This window comes from Zeus faber (assembly GCF_960531495.2).
Source record: "Zeus faber genome assembly, chromosome: 10".
Classification (NCBI taxonomy): domain Eukaryota; kingdom Metazoa; phylum Chordata; class Actinopteri; order Zeiformes; family Zeidae; genus Zeus; species Zeus faber.
Window position 1 is genome coordinate 31,272,229 of NC_137199.1, and position 19,660 is coordinate 31,291,888.

Here is a 19,660-nt window from a genome sequence, read left to right on the forward strand (position 1 = left end):
ATAAAATGTAGAAACTCAATCCGAGGGGCACGCTGTGCGGCCGTTTACAGCCTGTTTGTGTGATTTAATGAAGCGATGGGAGATGGATGCAGCTGATGGATGGAGCAGACCTTGGCCTATCTAGGTCAACACATAGATAGAGAGACAGAGAGACATATAGAATACAGACAGACAGAGAGACAAACCGACAGATAGACAGACAGACTGACAGACAGACAGACAGATATACAGATTGACAGACAGATAGATAGACAGACTGACAGACAGATAGATAGATAGACAGATAGATAGATAGATAGACAGACAGACAGACAGACCGACAGATAGATAGATAGATAGACAGATAGATAGATAGATAGATAGATAGATAGATAGATAGATAGATAGATAGATAGATAGATAGACAGATAGATAGATAGATAGATAGATAGATAGATAGATAGATAGATAGATAGATAGATAGATAGATAGATAGATAGATAGATAGATAGACAGATAGATAGATAGATAGATAGATAGATAGACAGACAGATAGATAGATAGATAGACAGATAGATAGATAGATAGATAGATAGATAGATAGATAGATAGATAGACAGATAGATAGATAGACAGACAGACAGATAGATAGATAGATAGATAGATAGATAGATAGATAGATAGATAGATAGATAGATAGATAGATAGATAGATAGATAGATAGATAGACAGATAGATAGATAGATGTTTCTGTGAAGATAGACCTCCTTTTAACCCTTTGGTTTCCCTGCAGCCTACAAGTGCAGATGCACCAGAAAAGGACCGAAGATCCGATACAAGGACGTCCAGAAACTGGAGATCAAACCCAAACACCCGTTCTGCCAGGAGAAGATGATCTTGTGAGTAATTTTTCCTTTGCTCTCCCTCGCTCTCTCTCTCTTCCTCTCTCTCTCTCTCTCTTCCTCTCTCTCTTCCTCTCTCTCCGTCAATTAACTTCAATGAGGCTTTATTGGCATTATAACCATAAATAAATAATGTTCAGGTGGAAAGAAAAATAATAATCATAATAACAGTAAAATATATAACAGGAAAGTAAACACAGCTGACTCCATTGTTCCACTGGGGGACTACTACGTCCATGTGGGAAATTATGGGAAAACCTGGAGCGGCGTGATTGGGCCCGACGGCCCAATCACAACCCGAGCGGTGCTCTGTTCCTGGACCTCTGTGCTCATCATGGACAGTCCATGACAATCTTCCACCACCAGGGGATCATAATCGGTCTAGGTACCAGAGCACCTTGGGCCGAAGGTCGATGATCAACTTTGTAGTCGTTTCGACTGACCTGAGGTCATATCAGAGAAGACAGAGAAGAGCTGTCTAGCGCCACCTGCCGGTGAACTGGATCAGATGGCGGGGTCGGCTGCCAGACAGACCTGGCAGGTGAATCAGTTAGTGACTGTTTGCTGGGAACGACTAGTAGAGGAGCCTGGCGACGAAGGGTCCGGCCTCATCGAGGTTCTGGTTGTGTTCGTATCCTCTGCGGTCAGATCCGTTCTTCGCTGGTGTCCGGCTCCGGCAGCGATGCGTTTTGTCTCCTGCTCCTGTTTTTGCGCAAGATGTTGTCCTGGATGAGAGCAAGCTCCTCCTAATCCGAGGGCCATGGTTCCCGAAAAAAGTCAACTTGTCCCCTCATGTGGAGGAGTTTAGAAATCTCTGGGTGGTAATGACGAGTGAGGGTCAGAGCGAGCGTGAGATGGACGGACGGTTGGAGCAGCGTCTGCAGTGATGCAGCCCTGCACCGGAGCGTCGCGGTGAAGAGAGCTGAGCCCAGACACAAAGCTCTCAATTTGCTGTCAATCTTTGCTCCAACCCTCACCTGGTCATGAGCTCTGGGTCCGGACCGAAAATATAAGGTAAATTGATCAGATATATATAAGATACAGGATGCAATAAAGCTCCTCTGCAGGGTTGCTGGGCTCAGCCTTAGAGAAAGGGGGAGGAGCCTTAGACATAGGGGGAGGAGCCTTATATATAGGGGGAGGGGCTGTTGCGAGGGTGAGGAGCCTGAGCCCCTCTCCCACATGGAATCCATAACATTTGTGGATAATAAATACCCCTTGAAGGCAGCAGGTTCCACATTGGCCTCCTTTAGTACGGAGCCTGTTCCCACAGAGATGACTGTTATGGACACAGTAGGTGACGGGTTGGGGTCAGTACCTTATGTCCAGTGTAGACTCCATCGTTTGGACGTACAATCTCAATCTGTTTGGTTTGTTTCCTGGCTCCAGAGACCAGCTCCACCTCCCCGTCTCCGCCCCCCTCCCGGACGGACTCGGTTCCCTCCGTCAGGGAAGTCGGAAGCCCCCGTCCCCGGACGCAGTAACCCAAACCCCACGTTATTGAATCAATGTGATCGCTTTCAACCTGTCCTCCGCCCTCTGCCTCCGGAGGAGGAACGCGCTCCACCCCTTCTCCCTCTCCCTGTCCGCTCGCTCCCTCCCCGGCTCCGCCCTGCGGTGCAGCCAGCGGGCGGAGCCCAGCGCTTGGTCCCGATGTCCCCACACCGCACCCCCGACTCTAAAAGACACGCCCTCGGCCTTTTGAACAGAAATAATACATTTTAAGAACCATAAAGAGCTGTCTCCGTGGAGACCGGACGTCTTTCAGTTTCTCCTCTTTGCAGCCGAGCTTCACGGTTGGGACTGGACTCGCCATCGGACCCAAATGGGTTTTTTTTCTTCCCAAAAACAAACAGCCTTTGAAATATTTGTACCAAATTAATATTCCGAAAAACCCTCTTTATGTGCTTTGCTGGAATTTTGATTGGGCTCCACGCCTACTTCACGTGCTTGTCCCGACAAATGTTACAGCTTCCATTCACACACTCTTCCATCCAAAGCCTTTCTGGCATTTTCCTGGAAATGACACAAGGTGGAGGATGGGGAGATTTACAGAGCGACTTTAATGGAACATGGACACGGGCTCCTTTTCCCTCATGACACCAGGATGGAACATTACCAGTGGATTTATGGCTTTTGGTGAAAGAGGTGAAAGGGGCTTTAGAGAGAGCGGCGTGGCCTTCGAGGGAGGGGCGTGGCCTTCGAGAGAGGGGCGTGGCCTTCGAGGGAAGGGGGTGGCCTTTGAGAGAGGAGCGTGGCCTTTGAGATAGGGGAGGGGGCATCAGAGAGAGGGAGAGGACCTCAAAGTAGAACGGCTGCTGCTGCACATTGAGAGCAGCCCGTCGAGGTGGTTGCATTACCTGATGAGGACGCCCCCTGCTGGTCTCCCTCTGGAGGTGGACCGGGCATGGCCAACTGGGAGGAGACCCCTGGGGGCGGAGCCAGGAGCCGCTGGAGGGACTCTCAGGAGAAGAAAATGCTGTGTGTGTGTGTGTGTGTGTGTGTGTGTGTGTGTGTGTGTGTGTGTGTGTGTGTGTGTGTGTGTGTGTGTGCGTGTGTGTGAACGCGTGTGCGTGTGTGTGTGTGTGTGAGTGTGCGTGTGTGTGTTTGCGTGTGTGTGTATGTGCGTGTTTGTGAGTGTGTGTGCGCGTGTGTGTGTGTGTTTCTGAGTGTGTACGCGTGTGCGTGTGTGTGTGTGTGTGTGTCGTGTGTGTGTGTATGTGTGTGTGTGCGTGTGTTGTGTGTGTGTGTGTGTGTGTGTGTGTGTGTGTATGTGTGTGTGTGTGTGTGTGCGTGTGTGTGAACGCGTGTGCGTGTGTGTGTGTGTGAGTGTGCGTGTGTGTGTTTGCGTGTGTGTGTATGTGCGTGTTTGTGAGTGTGTGTGCGCGTGTGTGTGTGTGTGTTTCTGAGTGTGTACGCGTGTGCGTGTGTGTGTGTGTGTGTGTCGTGTGTGTGTGTATGTGTGTGTGTGCGTGTGTTGTGTGTGTGTGTGTGTGTGTGGTGACCTGTAAACAGTCGGGCTCTTCACTTCATTGGTGAAGCAATGAGTTGATCCATTCATCTCCCAGATAATTACCACCTTCATCCAGGAGGGAGAGATCAAGTGAGAAAAGAGGCAAAGTGTGAAAATGGCTCTTTAAGCATCTACTGCACACGCCATGAAGCATGACACCACATGTACGTGTGTGCATGCGTGAGCAAGTAGGAGAGAGAGAGAGAGGGAGAGACTGCCCTTGAATATCTCAAAAGTTTGACCTTTAACCTATTTGGACCCAGCAAACAGAGAACAAATTGAATCTCCTCTCGTGGGTCTAGTCAGAAGAACAGTAAAACTCAGCCTTGCCTTTTATTTTCTAGAGCAAGCGAGAGGAGTTTGAAGTCTCTCTGATTTCTGAGACAGCAGCATGCTGTCACCTGCTGGTGATGTAGAGCATCACACTGAACAGAATTTGGATGGCAACAGTGTGTGTGTGTGTGTGTGTGTGTGTGTGTGTGTGTGTGTGTGTGTGTGTGTGTGTGTGTGTGTGTGTGTGTGTGTGTGTGTGTTTACAAAAGTACGGAGAGAAAAACAATAAATTGTTATGTTGAGCAGCAGGGCGTAGGGGTATTCCACAGCGTCAAGCCGTGTAGGAGACGAGCAGAAAACCCGAGGCCCTGAAGGGACCGGACGTCAGACGCTTTGCCGCTGTGTTCCTGATGTGATCCTGTCTTTCTGTTTCCACTCTGATGGCCGCGCGGCGCTTTGGGCTCCAGCGTCACCATGGAGAACGTGTCTCGCTTCAAGGGCCAGGAGTACTGCCTTCACCCCAAACTGCAGAGCACCAAGAACCTGGTCAAGTGGTTCCGCATCTGGAAGGACAAGCTCAGGTACGGAGCCTCAGAAACAACAGCCTTCATACAGCTCTGGCTTTGCTTTCTCAATTAATTGAGTTGGAAGAATTGAGCAGGAAAACAACAGTTGACTTTTACATTTGATGACAAAAATACATACACACACAGAACAACATGTCTGAAACACAGAATCAATATAAAAACAATCTAATTCAGTGAAAGCAGCTAAGCAGAAACCCAAAACCACACAAATGTACACATCAGGAATGTATTATTTTTAACTTTCATACAGTTTACAGTTTATACAGAGAAGATCTGACTGGTCGTTTCGGATTAAAATAACACTGCATTAAATTAAAGGCAATACCTGTTGCTCCCTTTTGAGCAGAGATTTTAATTGTGTGAAAAAGCTCAAAAACAACAAACCTGGATTCAAAGTCACTTCCCTAAAAATACCCCACAACTTTGCAGTATTTTTGCTGGAAATATTGACAATTGATAAGGAAATGCCGTTTAAATAAATGTAATCTAAGCCCTGGTGTTACCCCCAGGGGGCGCTGCGTGGGGTGAGTGTGAGGGTGGGGTGGAGGGTGGAGTGGAGAGCGGAGCCGAGGAGGAAGCGTTCTCAAAAGACGCCCAGGGGTCATTGAAGTGTCATCTTATAAAACTGAAACATATTGAGCTTGGTGAACGCCACTGATCAGCTGATGGATCAGACACCAACACGTAAACAAGTAAAATGTCGAGTCTGAGATGTAAATTCATTGATAAATGATCGTCCTGAAAAGTCTCTTCATCTCAAGCTTGTGAAGGATCCGTGGTCTGAAATGAAGTGCGGCTCATTTCACTCCCCAGCTTTCAAGTGTCCACTCCATTCTTCCAAACAGTTTCTATCAACCGGGCTCCTGGTGTCCCTCCGGGCCCCGGAGCAGAGGGGTCCCGACCCCCTTCAGAGCCAGGACCAGCACAAAACGGGGTTCGGTCATCAGAGCGTGTGTCTTTATTCACTTCAGTGATGATAATGTGATGATCAGACAGGATCTGGATCCAAACCGCTCAGAAAAATGGAGGCGGTAGCTCAGGTGCAGCGGTTCGATCCCCGGCTCCTCCTGCTTGTGTGCTGTGGTGTCCTTGAGCAAGGACCTTCAACCCCTAATGGCTCCTGAAGGCTGCGTCCTTCGGTGAATAATTAAAGGTCACTTCAAACAAAAGCGTCTGCGAAATGGTGATGATGTAAATGAAGAATAACACGTCGTTTCAGTTCCGTGGCTTTGTTTTATTAGTTCTGATCACTTTTTTAAATCAAAATATTCAATCATAAATATTTATGGTCATTTCAAAATTAATTGGGCCTGTTCCTTGGTTTGGGGTCTTGGTTTGGGGTCTTGGTTGGAGTCATGGTTGGAGTCTTGGTTGGAGTCTTGGTTGGGGTCTTGGTTTGGGGTCTTAGTTGGGGTCTTGGTTGGAGTCTTGGTTGGGGTCTTGGTTGGAGTCTTGGTTTGGGGTCTTGGTTTGGGGTCTTAGTTGGAGTCTTGGTTGGAGTCTTGGTTGGGGTCTTGGTTTCGGGTCTTGGTTTCGGGTCTTGGTTTGGAGTCTTGGTTGGAGTCTTGGTTGGGGTCTTGGTTGGGGTCTTGGTTGGAGTCTTGGTTTGGGGTCTTGGTTTGGGGTTTTGGTTGGAGGCTTGGTTGGAGTCTTGGTTGGGGTCTTGGTTGGGGTGTTGGTTGGGTTCTTGGTTTGGGGTCTTGGGTGGGGTCTTGGCTGGGGTCTTGGGTGGGGTCTTGGTTGGAGACTTGTTTGGAGTCTTGGTTGGGGTCTTGGTTGGGGTCCTGGTTTGGGGTCTTGGTTGGAGTCATGGTTGGAGTCTTGGTTGGAGTCTTGGTTGGGGTCTTGGTTGGGGTCTTGGTTGGAGTCTTGGTTTGGGGTCTTGGTTTGGGGTTTTGGTTGGAGGCTTGGTTGGAGTCTTGGTTGGGGTCTTGGTTGGGGTGTTGGTTGGGTTCTTGGTTTGGGGTCTTGGGTGGGGTCTTGGCTGGGGTCTTGGGTGGTGTCTTGGTTGGAGACTTGTTTGGAGTCTTGGTTGGGGTCTTGGTTTGGGGTCTTGGTTGGGCTCTTGGGGTCTTAAAATGTCAGTCATATACAAATAGCCAAAAATGCAAAACAGATATTATAGATTCAGCTAATTGTCATTGCACAGAGTACAAGTACTGAGGCAAAAAAATGCATTTTACACCCTAGTAACTGACGTAGCGGTGCCCAGGGAGCAGTTAGGGGGTTCAGTGTCTTGCTCAAGGACACATCAGCACACTACCAGGAGGAGCTGGGGATCAAACCGGCCATCTTCCACTTACTAGATGACCTAGTCAACCTCCTGAGCCACTGCCCAAATTACTGTTATAAGTGTGACCCAACCCGACCTTGGTTTGGTTGAAGTGTGTGAAGACATCGCATCGCACCGGTTTTCAACAAAGGTGGAAAATCCAGGTTCAGAGAGTAAAATTCCACTCCGGGATTTTTTATTATTTCATTATTACATTACATTGATGAGACGCTTTTATCCAAAGCCACTTACAATTATTCAAACAGCGACGGACGCAGCCATCAGGAGCAATGAGGGGTTAAGTGTCTTGCTCAAGGACACTACAGCATGCTAGCAGGAGGAGCCTGGGATCCAACCAGCAACCTTTAGATCACTAGATGACCAGCTCTACCTCCTGAGCTACCGTCCCCGCGACATGAGTCGATCATGTGGATTTAGTGGATCACCGTGGAGCCAGAGGACCCATGGATCGGCACACGTCTGGGGCTAAAACATGGAAACGGGTCTTGGACTTTCTGGAGCAGGAGTCATCCACCTCTGGCTTTCAGATGTTCAGTGAACATCAACCAAGAAATTTAAAATAAAAACCAAAACACCAACCTGAGAGTAGATTCGATCAAATTAGATGATATAAGAAAACACTTTAGGAATCTCTGCCTCGGTTTGAAGACGTCTAACTGGATCAATTTAAAATGTTCTGATGCCAATCACTCGGGTCAACCCCCCCATCACCGGAAAATAAGATGGTGGTTCTGTAAAGTGGTTCTGTAAGGTGGTTCTGTAAGGTGGTTCCTGTGGGTGGTTCCTGTGGGTGGTTCCTGTAAGGTGGTTCTGAAAGGTGGTTCTGAAAGGTGGTTCCTCTCCACTTGTCAAGCATCTGCTGATGGGTGAGACAGTGGCCACAGGGAAGAGGTCGAGGGTCTCAGTCCTCACCCCAGTTCTCCTCTTCCTGTTGTGTTCCTTCAAAGTGGAGAAACACAGAACGTACTATACACCAACCAGAACTTCCTCCTGCAACCAGCTGGAATCAAACCACACACCAACCACACACCACCCACACACCACCCACACACCACCCATACACTGATCACACACCGACCACACACCACCACACATTGACCACACACCACCACACACCACCACACTGTCTGACTGACTGACAGTCTCTCTGATTGACTGACTGACCTTATCAGAACAAGCGGCTGCTTCTCCCTAAACCTCCAGACAATGTGAGGCTGGTAGAATGTCTACCTTTTCTCCTTCAAATACCAAAAGTGAATATGGAGCCCTTTCCCAGTCTGTCTCCCAGTGGGAGGCGTGCAGGTCCCAGTGGGTTTGAAGCTCTACCTGCCTAGTGCCCTGCCGTCCACATGTCTTCTACAGGAAACCGATTTCAGTGCAATGACAGTCTGTATCATGACCCTGTTCAGTAAAAACAGGGCTTTTATTGACATTTTATTTCTTTTAATTGGCATCTACCATCATTGGACCTGCTTCCCAGAACGGAAGACGACAGTGATGGATATTTTTTTTTCATTAGCATGGATGATTTGGGGGAAACTAAATAAATAAATGACATAAAGAGTCTCAATTCCACTGCTCTACCTCTCGCAGTCTGGTGGGAAATGGTTTCCAGACCAGCGCTGTCCCTCAGTCTGGTGGTTTGGTGGTTTGGTCGTCTGCATTCAGAGCATCACATCCTTTCCCTTCACTCTACACGCTGTAGATATCCAGAAAGTCACTGAATGAAAACCCAAGACTAAGACTAAACATATAGTACTATTTTGAAAAAATTTAGAAAAAACATAGTACTGTTTTAAATACTTTGAAAATAGAACCAGGATGGAAAATAAATTAACAATAAAAGCAAAGTATATTTCAACAAAGTGTGCATGACAACAAGGATAAACCTTCATAAATACATGACCTGTAAACATGCTGGATAACGCAATGTAAAGCAATGTCAAGCGTCTTAAAACTGACAGACAAAAAAAAAAATATTTTGACAAAAACAAAACACTAATAAAACAACAACAAGAAAGGGCCAAAGTGTAGAAATGAAGTTTTCAGGAGCTCAGATCTGTCTGTTGTAATAAAATCGAATCAACCAAATTATTATATGTATTATAATATTCATATTATTATCAACTAGACAATTCCTGGAGACATTGTTAAAAGGGAGCTGGCCCCTGTGTGGCCCCTCATATATTATCATATCAAAAGATGTATAGAACTATCAGATAAGATGAATATTTATCAATAAAAATATTATAAATGAATATGACGTTTCAGAGGAATCTCATCGTTTGTGGTTTTATTTCCTCAGAGTGTACGAGGCCTAGAGCCGCGACATCCCAGGACACGAGGATCCTGATGACGGACGCTGCGGCGGGAAAAGCACTTCCTGTTTCCTGCTCCTGCTTCCTGTTTCCTGCTTCCTGTTTCCTGTTTCCTGATTCCTGTTTTCTGTTCCCTGCTTCCTGACGCCTGACGACAACAGCTGTAAAAAAAATGGGGTAAAAAAAAAAAAAAAAAAAAAAAAGAGTGAGTTGTGTTTCCACTCGGCCCTGTCTCTGTTCAAATGGAGTTTTAAAGTTAAAGTGTTTTTGTATTTTAAAGACCGACGATCCTTCTGAACGTCCAGTGGAAGTTTTATTTGGTAGATTTTAGGATTTTCACTGTAACATAAACACTGTAACATGTGTACGCCTACGTCCACGCCTGCAGAAACTGAAATAACGAGACTTAAATCCAAATCATCCAGTCATTACACTGTGTGTGTGTGTGTGTGTGTGTGTGTGTGTGTGTGTGTGTGTGTGTGTGTGTGTGTGTGTGTGCGTGTCTGTTTGAGTGCGTGTGTGCGTGCATACCCGCCGGTGTGCATGTGCGTGCGTGTGTTTGCGCGTGTGCGTGTGCGTGCGAGTGTGTTTGTGCCTGTGTGCGTGTGCGTGTGCTAGTCACATGTGTCAAACACCCATTTCATCCATTTTGTCAAATTTCACAGATTTCAGGTAAAACGCAGAAAAAAAAAAGCAAAAGGTTTGATTTTGTGCCATTTTCTGTCTTGCAGTGAGTGTGTTTGGTTATACACGGTATATAAAGTAGATAAGAATTTAGAAAAATAAATGAATAAAATTCAGTTTTCAAATTAAAAAAAGTAAAAGATCTGTTTTTGAAAATGTGCTGAAATTCTCATTGCTGTAGTTTCTGATAAGTTTCTATTCCTATAAAATATAAATACACAATATGATGAGATAATGGAGCATGATGTTGAATTGTGACCAAAAATTTGAAAAAAGCGAAAATGAGAAGGAAAAGAATAGGAATTCTATTTTAGATTCTGGAATAGTCTGTTTAATTTCTCTGGGAACGGCGGCCAAGGAAATAAAAACACGTAGAATTATATTATATTTAGTATGAGTATGTTAAATATATCACTGGGTGGGAGTTTTGTGATCTCTCTTATTATTCTCAATAAAGGAAATGTCTTCTTTCCACGTTGCCGTCAATTCAAAAGTCATGGCTGAAAACAACCTCCGTGTTGAGCAGCAGCAGCAGCAGCAGCAGCAGCAGATGCAGCAGCAGCAGAAGCAGCAGCAGATGCAGCAGCAGCAGCAGATGCAGCAGCAGAAGCAGCAGATGCAGCAGCAGCAGCAGATGCAGCAGCAGCAGATGCAGCAGCAGCAGCAGATGCAGCAGCAGCAGATGCAGCAGCAGCAGCAGATGCAGCAGCAGAAGCAGCAGCAGCAGATGCAGCAGCAGCAGCAGATGCAGCAGCAGAAGCAGCAGCAGCAGATGCAGCAGTAGATGCAGCAGTAGCAGTAGATGCAGCAGTAGCAGCAGCAGATGCAGCAGCAGCAGCAGCAGCAGCAGCAGCAGCAGATGCAGCAGCAGCAGCAGCAGCAGCAGCAGCAGATGCAGCAGCAGCAGCAGCAGATGCAGCAGCAGCAGCAGCAGAAGAAGATGCAGCAGATGCAGCAGCAGCAGCAGCAGCAGATGCAGCAGATGCAGCAGCAGCAGCAGCAGAAGCAGCAGATGCAGCAGTAGATGCAGCAGTAGATGCAGCAGCAGATGCAGCAGCAGCAGCAGATGCAGCAGCAGCAGCAGCAGCAGCAGCAGCAGCAGATGCAGCAGCAGCAGCAGATGCAGCAGCAGCAGCAGCAGCAGCAGCAGCAGCAGATGCAGCAGCAGCAGCAGATGCAGCAGCAGCAGCAGCAGCAGCAGCAGCAGATGCAGCAGCAGCAGCAGCAGCAGATGCAGCAGCAGATGCAGCAGCAGCAGCATCAGCAGCAGCAGATGCAGCAGCAGCAGCAGATGCAGCAGCAGCAGATGCAGCAGCAGCAGCAGCAGCAGATGCAGCAGTAGATGCAGCAGCAGCAGCAGCAGCAGCAGCAGCAGCAGCAGATGCAGCAGCAGCAGCAGATGCAGCAGCAGCAGCAGCAGCAGATGCAGCAGCAGCAGCAGCAGCAGCAGCAGCAGCAGCTTCACGACGTTTCTGTTTGAGTCACATTTACTTCAACACCATCACCACCTCCACCAGTTTTTTAATTCAGTTCATGCCACCAAGCGGTGATCCACATGTTTTTAAAAAGGAAGAAACAGCACATATTTCATTTACTGTTGAAGAATGAGCATTATCATTATTATTATCATTATTATTATCATTATTATTATCATTATTATTATCATTATTATTATCATTATTATTATCATTATTATTATTTTTCTGTTTTGTTTTATATCTGCGTATGAAGTGAAGTTGTTGTAAGTAGAGCGGCACGGCCTCTACGTTGTGGGAGCGTGCGCTCTGCCACCTCACTCTTCGTAAACTGAGTTCTGCTCGTGTTGCTATTTAAACCTGGTTTGCTGAGCGGAGGGCGGAGCAGGGCTGTGAGATATGCATAAATATTATCATTATTATCATTATTATCATTATTATAATTATTATCATTATTATCGTGTCTTATTATTATTGTTGTCACATTAAGAGGGAATGGATATACAGTATATCTGACAATATCAATGGCAAACTGTATAACACCTGTGTAACAGTGTCCAACTGTGGTTTATCACATTGAAATAAAGTCAAAATCAGTGCAACTTTATATGGAAAAAAAAAAAAAAAATATATATATATATATATATATATATATATATATATATATATATTTTTTTTTTTTTTTTTTTATCTGTATAAAAATCCCTCTAATATTCCCCACCTCATGTTGTGAGATATTATCGGTAATATCTACTTGTGAATATGAATTTATAATACACACCTGTGTCGTCGATGTGACGTTGTCCTGCTTTCGTGACAATAAGACACCACTGGAAAATGCTAATTGATCATCTACAATTGATAATCGATAATTGATCATTGATAATTGATAATGAGTGTTTATCACCCAGCCCCAGACTGTTGCCCTCATCAAACCGACTGAGAAACTTTCCACTGAGTGTACAACTATAAACAGCAATAAACCGTCTACAACAACTCCCCCTGATGGCTCAGTGAGTTCATGCACCTGTTTCCAATCGAATGGAACTTTCACAAATATGAAATATTACATATTAAATATTAAATATTACATATTAAATATTAAATCCATGCAGCCTGTTTGTCCTGGAAATGCGTCCCCTCTCAAGGTTTTTGCTGTTGATGTCATGAGAATTTTGCAGCCTAGAAACGGGGTCACGGGCTTGGTTCAATCCGGTCCAAAAATGTATGAAAAATCATAAAGCTTTTTTAATCCATGAAACTTTACTTCATGTTTTGAGAAGATAAAAAAGACCAGGTCTGCGTGGAGGGCACAACGTACGATACACTTCTGTTGACATGACCGGGCCTGGCCACCAGGTGGCGCCGTAGACGCTGCAGGATGTGCACAGACATGTCCAGAGGAACTGGGTCAAAGGTCACAGCAGCAGCAGCGTCATCAGTTTCATTTCAAGAGTTTTCACAAGTTTTATCATCAGAGTTAAAAAGTCATGAAAACTGACTGTCAGCTCCGAGAACACACGCACAAACATACCGTATATACTGTATGTATCGATATATATACATACTGTATATACTGTATGTATATATACGTACTGTATATACTGTATGTATATATACTGTATATATAGATATACATACTGTATGTATATACTGTATGTATAGATATATACATACTGTATATACTGTATGTATATATACTGTATATATAGATATACATACTGTATGTATATACTGTATGTATAGATATATACATACTGTATATACTGTATATATAGATATACATACTGTATATACTGTATGTATATACTGTATGTATAGATATATACATACAGTATATACATACAGTATATATATCTATATATACAGTATATATACATACAGTATATATATCTATACATACAGTATATACAGTATGTATCTATATACATACTGTATATACTGTATGTGTATATATATATATATATATATATATATATATATATTTATACCGTGTGTGTATATAGATAGTTGGATGGATATAGATGTATAATTTCCAATTTGAATATTTCTTGAATTGTATTATTTTATTATTATCCTATTTGTTTTCATCTATCTATCAATCTATCTGTCTATCTGTCTTTCTGTCTATCTGTCTATCTATCTGTCTATCTGTCTTTCTGTCTATCTGTCTATCTATCTGTCTATCTGTCTATCTGTCTTTCTGTCTATCTGTCTATCTATCTGTCTATCTGTCTATCTGTCTATCTGTCTTTCTGTCTATCTGTCTATCTATCTGTCTATCTGTCTATCTGTCTATCTGTCTATCTGTCTATCTGTCTATCAATCTATCTGTCTATCTGTCTTTCTGTCTATCTGTCTATCTATCTGTCTATCTGTCTATCTGTCTATCTGTCTTTCTGTCTATCTGTCTATCTATCTGTCTATCTGTCTATCTGTCTATCTGTCTATCTGTCTATCTGTCTATCTATCTGTCTATCTGTCTATCTGTCTATCTGTCTATCTGTCTATCTGTCTTTCTGTCTATCTGTCTATCTATCTGTCTATCTGTCTATCTGTCTATCTGTCTATCTGTCTGTCTATGCTGTTGCTGCTGATGTTTCTTATTGGAGGATGTGATGAAGACTCTAATACAGATGTACTGAGTGTAAGTGGCTTTGGATGAAGGACTGATGTGACGCAGAGTGTGTGCATGTGTGTGTGCATGTGTGTGTGCATGTGTGTGTGCATGTGTGTGTGCATGTGTGTGTGCATGCGTGTGTGTGTTAACCTAGAAAAGTGTGTGAATTATTAAAGTGGGAGTGTGTATATGAGTGCGTGTGTGTGTCAGTGTGCACAGTGTGTTCCTCTGTCAGTGCATGTGTGGTTGCGTGTGTGCACGTCTGTGTGTGTGTGTGTTTGATAGATGAGTAAACTCAACGATATATCAATAAACAATGAGATAAGGCAGCATATTGGAAAATAAACCTGAAGAATTAACTGTTACACAATAAATGGTTTGAAAATTATGTATTGTTTTGTAATTCTTTGGCTATTTGTATATATATATGTATGTATGTATGTATGTATGTATTTGTATATATGTATTCTATTTTATAAACAGAGTAAATAAGGAAGTGTGTGTGTGTGTGTGTGTATACTGCATATAATATAAGATAAGAAAAAGTTACTTTATTAATCACCAAAGGGAAATTCCAGTGTTGCAGCAGCAATGACATACATGACAAAACACAGAAAATGTACAAAAACTACAAAAACACACCTTGTTTTTGAATCAATTACTATATACACACACACACACACACTGCTGCATATGCTTTAGTGTTTATGTACAACGTGTGTGTAGTACCTGTATAGTGCATATGCTTTAGTGTTTATGTACAACGTGTGTGTAGTACCTGTATAGTGCATATGCTTTAGTGTTTATGTACAACGTGTGTGTAGTACCTGTATAGTGCATATGCTTTAGTGTTTATGTACAACGTGTGTGTAGTACCTGTATAGTGCATATGCTTTAGTGTTTATGTACAACGTGTGTGTAGTACCTGTATAGTGCATATGCTTTAGTGTTTATTTACAAAGTGTGTACTACCTGTATAGTGCATATGCTTTAGTGTTTATGTACAAAGTGTGTAGTACCTGTATAGTGCATATGCTTTAGTGTTTATGTACAAAGTGTGTAGTACCTGTATAGTGCATATGCTTTAGTGTTTATGTACAAAGTGTGTAGTACCTGTATAGTGCATATGCTTTAGTGTTTATGTACAAAGTGTGTAGTACCTGTATAGTGCATATGCTTTAGTGTTTATGTACAAAGTGTGTAGTACCTGTATAGTGCATATGCTTTAGTGTTTATGTACAAAGTGTGTAGTACCTGTATAGTGCATATGCTTTAGTGTTTATGTACAACGTGTGTGTAGTACCTGTATAGTGCATATGCTTTAGTGTTTATGTACAAAGTGTGTAGTACCTGTATAGTGCATATGCTTTAGTGTTTATGTACAACGTGTGTAGTACCTGTATAGTGCATATGCTTTAGTGTTTATGTACAAAGTGTGTAGTACCTGTATAGTGCATATGCTTTAGTGTTTATGTACAAAGTGTGTAGTACCTGTATAGTGCATATGCTTTAGTGTTTATGTACAAAGTGTGTAGTACCTGTATAGTGCATATGCTTTAGTGTTTATGTACAATGTGTGTGTAGTACCTGTATAGTGCATATGCTTTAGTGTTTATGTACAAAGTGTGTAGTACCTGTATAGTGCATATGCTTTAGTGTTTATGTACAAAGTGTGTAGTACCTGTATAGTGCATATGCTTTAGTGTTTATGTACAAAGTGTGTAGTACCTGTATAGTGCATATGCTTTAGTGTTTATGTACAACGTGTGTGTAGTACCTGTATAGTGCATATGCTTTAGTGTTTATGTACAAAGTGTGTAGTACCTGTATAGTGCATATGCTTTAGTGTTTATGTACAAAGTGTGTAGTACCTGTATAGTGCATATGCTTTAGTGTTTATGTACAAAGTGTGTAGTACCTGTATAGTGCATATGCTTTAGTGTTTATGTACAAAGTGTGTGTAGTACCTGTATAGTGCATATGCTTTAGTGTTTATGTACAAAGTGTGTAGTACCTGTATAGTGCATATGCTTTAGTGTTTATGTACAAAGTGTGTAGTACCTGTATAGTGCATATGCTTTAGTGTTGATGTACAAAGTGTGTAGTACCTGTATAGTGCATATGCTTTAGTGTTTATGTACAAAGTGTGTAGTACCTGTATAGTGCATATGCTTTAGTGTTTATGTACAAAGTGTGTAGTACCTGTATAGTGCATATGCTTTAGTGTTTATGTACAAAGTGTGTAGTACCTGTATAGTGCATATGCTTTAGTGTTTATGTACAAAGTGTGTAGTACCTGTATAGTGCATATGCTTTAGTGTTTATGTACAACGTGTGTAGTACCTGTATAGTGCATATGCTTTAGTGTTTATGTACAAAGTGTGTAGTACCTGTATAGTGCATATGCTTTAGTGTTTATGTACAAAGTGTGTAGTACCTGTATAGTGCATATGCTTTAGTGTTTATGTACAAAGTGTGTAGTACCTGTATAGTGCATATGCTTTAGTGTTTATGTACAAAGTGTGTAGTACCTGTATAGTGCATATGCTTTAGTGTTTATGTACAAAGTGTGTAGTACCTGTATAGTGCATATGCTTTAGTGTTTATGTACAAAGTGTGTAGTACCTGTATAGTGCATATGCTTTAGTGTTTATGTACAAAGTGTGTAGTACCTGTATAGTGCATATGCTTTAGTGTTTATGTACAAAGTGTGTAGTACCTGTATAGTGCATATGCTTTAGTGTTTATGTACAAAGTGTGTAGTACCTGTATAGTGCATATGCTTTAGTGTTTATGTACAAAGTGTGTAGTACCTGTATAGTGCATATGCTTTAGTGTTTATGTACAAAGTGTGTAGTACCTGTATAGTGCATATGCTTTAGTGTTTATGTACAAAGTGTGTAGTACCTGTATAGTGCATATGCTTTAGTGTTTATGTACAAAGTGTGTAGTACCTGTATAGTGCATATGCTTTAGTGTTTATGTACAAAGTGTGTAGTACCTGTATAGTGCATATGCTTTAGTGTTTATGTACAAAGTGTGTAGTACCTGTATAGTGCATATGCTTTAGTGTTTATGTACAAAGTGTGTAGTACCTGTATAGTGCATATGCTTTAGTGTTTATGTACAAAGTGTGTAGTACCTGTATAGTGCATATGCTTTAGTGTTTATGTACAAAGTGTGTAGTACCTGTATAGTGCATATGCTTTAGTGTTTATGTACAAAGTGTGTAGTACCTGTATAGTGCATATGCTTTAGTGTTTATGTACAAAGTGTGTAGTACCTGTATAGTGCATATGCTTTAGTGTTTATGTACAAAGTGTGTAGTACCTGTATAGTGCATATGCTTTAGTGTTTATGTACAAAGTGTGTAGTACCTGTATAGTGCATATGCTTTAGTGTTTATGTACAAAGTGTGTAGTACCTGTATAGTGCATATGCTTTAGTGTTTATGTACAAAGTGTGTAGTACCTGTATAGTGCATATGCTTTAGTGTTTATGTACAAAGTGTGTAGTACCTGTATAGTGCATATGCTTTAGTGTTTATGTACAAAGTGTGTAGTACCTGTATAGTGCATATGCTTTAGTGTTTATGTACAAAGTGTGTAGTACCTGTATAGTGCATATGCTTTAGTGTTTATGTACAAAGTGTGTAGTACCTGTATAGTGCATATGCTTTAGTGTTTATGTGCAAAGTGCGCGCGCATGTTGTGCTCTGCGCGCGTGCGCGGGGCTGCCCGTGCGCGTGTGGGCGTGTCCGTGCGTCCTCCAGCAGCAGCAGCAGGAAGCAGCGGCTCAGCCCGGATCACATCATCGCGGAGCGGGACCTGGATGCTGTGTCTGCCCCGTCTCACCACTCAGCTCCCACTCCACCGTGTCCGCCGCCGCCGCCGCCGCCGCCGCACCGAGCCCCAGTGGGTCCGCTGCTCCGCCGCTACCTCCGCCGACCGGTAGGACGCCGCCGTCGATGCTAAGCGCAAATGCTGAGCGTTAATGCCAACCTTCTTAGCCGCCAATGCTATCCGCTTTCCCCGCTCCGCCGCCCGGTTCTTCCACCCTTTAACGCCCTCCGTGTTGCGGTTAATCGTACGTGCAACCGCGTCGATGCGGTGGAAGTTGCGCTGCGATGCGCGTTAATCGACAAAAGTGGGACGTGTTGTTGTTTCCCAGCAGTCTGCAGCTAAACGGCTAGCAGGCTAACTGGCTAGCAGGCTAACTGGCTAGCCTGCTAGTTAGCCTCTGCCCCAGAAACACAACATCAACGTTTGATCAGATTTATACATTTTAGATGACAGTCTAAATCTTTTTTTTTCTTTTAAATGTTCTATGTACCTTTAGGAGATTAACGTCACGTGTCCTTGATTAATGAATATTTATTCATATTATGTGATTTATGTTTTAGTTTCATTTCTGCGCTGTGTGTGTTTTTTCCTTCTCGTGTTGCATTGAATAAGAGGGAAACACACACTTGATGTTCAAATGTTTCCCTAAATTCAAACATTATTTCGCCTTTTATTTGCGTGTTTCTCTCCTCTGGTGCGAGGCTTCTGGAACGGAAAGTTCTGGAAAGGTCGCGTCGGAAATAATAGAAACCTTGTTATTTTTAATATAATGAGATGAATTATAAACTTCATCTACAAAGTTCATCATAAAGAACATCGCATCGAATCAAACACAATAATAAACAGATAAATAATCAATATTAAAATAAATTAACAGGAAATGTCTGAAAAGAGAAAAGACAACTGACTAAAACAGGGTTTTTATTTCCAGTTAAATTCAGATTTTAAACACGGAGCTGATCAGCAGATCCCACAGTTGATTTGAAGTCATATTTGGATTTCTGGTTCCACAGATATCCCTTCAAAACAACACATACTGACCTATTAAAAAAAGTGTAATGTTATATAATAATACACAACACTTTATTAATCCCTGGGGGAAATTCATGAACATATACGTTTTAAAATCCCAACGAGAGTAAATAACATGAAACTATAATTAATCAAATATTTTGTTATTCATTTATTAATATTCTTATCTTAACCATATTAGTAATTATAAAAAAACATTTTGTACAAACAATGCCATTTTAAAAATGTCTGACAAAATGTAATAGCCGCACCGAAGTGTTTTATAACACGAAACAACAAAAAACAACCACATGACGTGATGAGCACGTTGTGACACTGACATGAAGTAGGAAACTACAGCATCACCATCACGGAGCATCATACTCTGATGATATATTATAGTATTCTGCAATGGCTGTTTAAAGACGTCTCCTGGTGTGTTGCTCATTTTCATACTGAGATGACAAAAAAACAAAACGTGCTGTATATTTAAAATATATCACTAAATGACAGATTCTTGGTACATTCATGGGAATAGGCGCTACAATACATAAAAGTTGCTATAACTGATGGAAATATTATTCATTACAATTTTCAAAAGGTAGATGATATTTATTTAAAACAGATGTCATCTTTTGATATTTGTGTTTTATGGAATTAAAA

At 42.5% G+C, this 19,660-nt stretch overlaps 2 protein-coding genes across 3 annotated transcripts in view; both read left to right on the forward strand.

Moving 5' to 3' along the window:
- cxcl14 (chemokine (C-X-C motif) ligand 14) overlaps positions 1-10,519 on the forward strand; it is a 12,194-nt gene extending 1,675 nt beyond the window's left edge. The window contains exons 2-4 of the mRNA XM_080008072.1: positions 773-878; positions 4,635-4,748; positions 9,353-10,519. Coding sequence (XP_079864198.1) covers positions 773-878; positions 4,635-4,748; positions 9,353-9,368 — 236 coding nt within the window. The 3' untranslated portion in view covers positions 9,369-10,519. The remainder of the gene's footprint in view (positions 1-772; positions 879-4,634; positions 4,749-9,352) is intronic.
- A 7,441-nt stretch (positions 10,520-17,960) lies between these two features.
- The window catches only part of fam13b (family with sequence similarity 13 member B), a 36,224-nt gene continuing 34,524 nt past the window's right edge, over positions 17,961-19,660 (forward strand). For both annotated transcript variants that reach the window (XM_080008063.1, XM_080008065.1), the window contains exon 1: positions 17,961-18,094. The gene's annotated coding sequence lies outside the window, so the exon portion shown is untranslated. The remainder of the gene's footprint in view (positions 18,095-19,660) is intronic.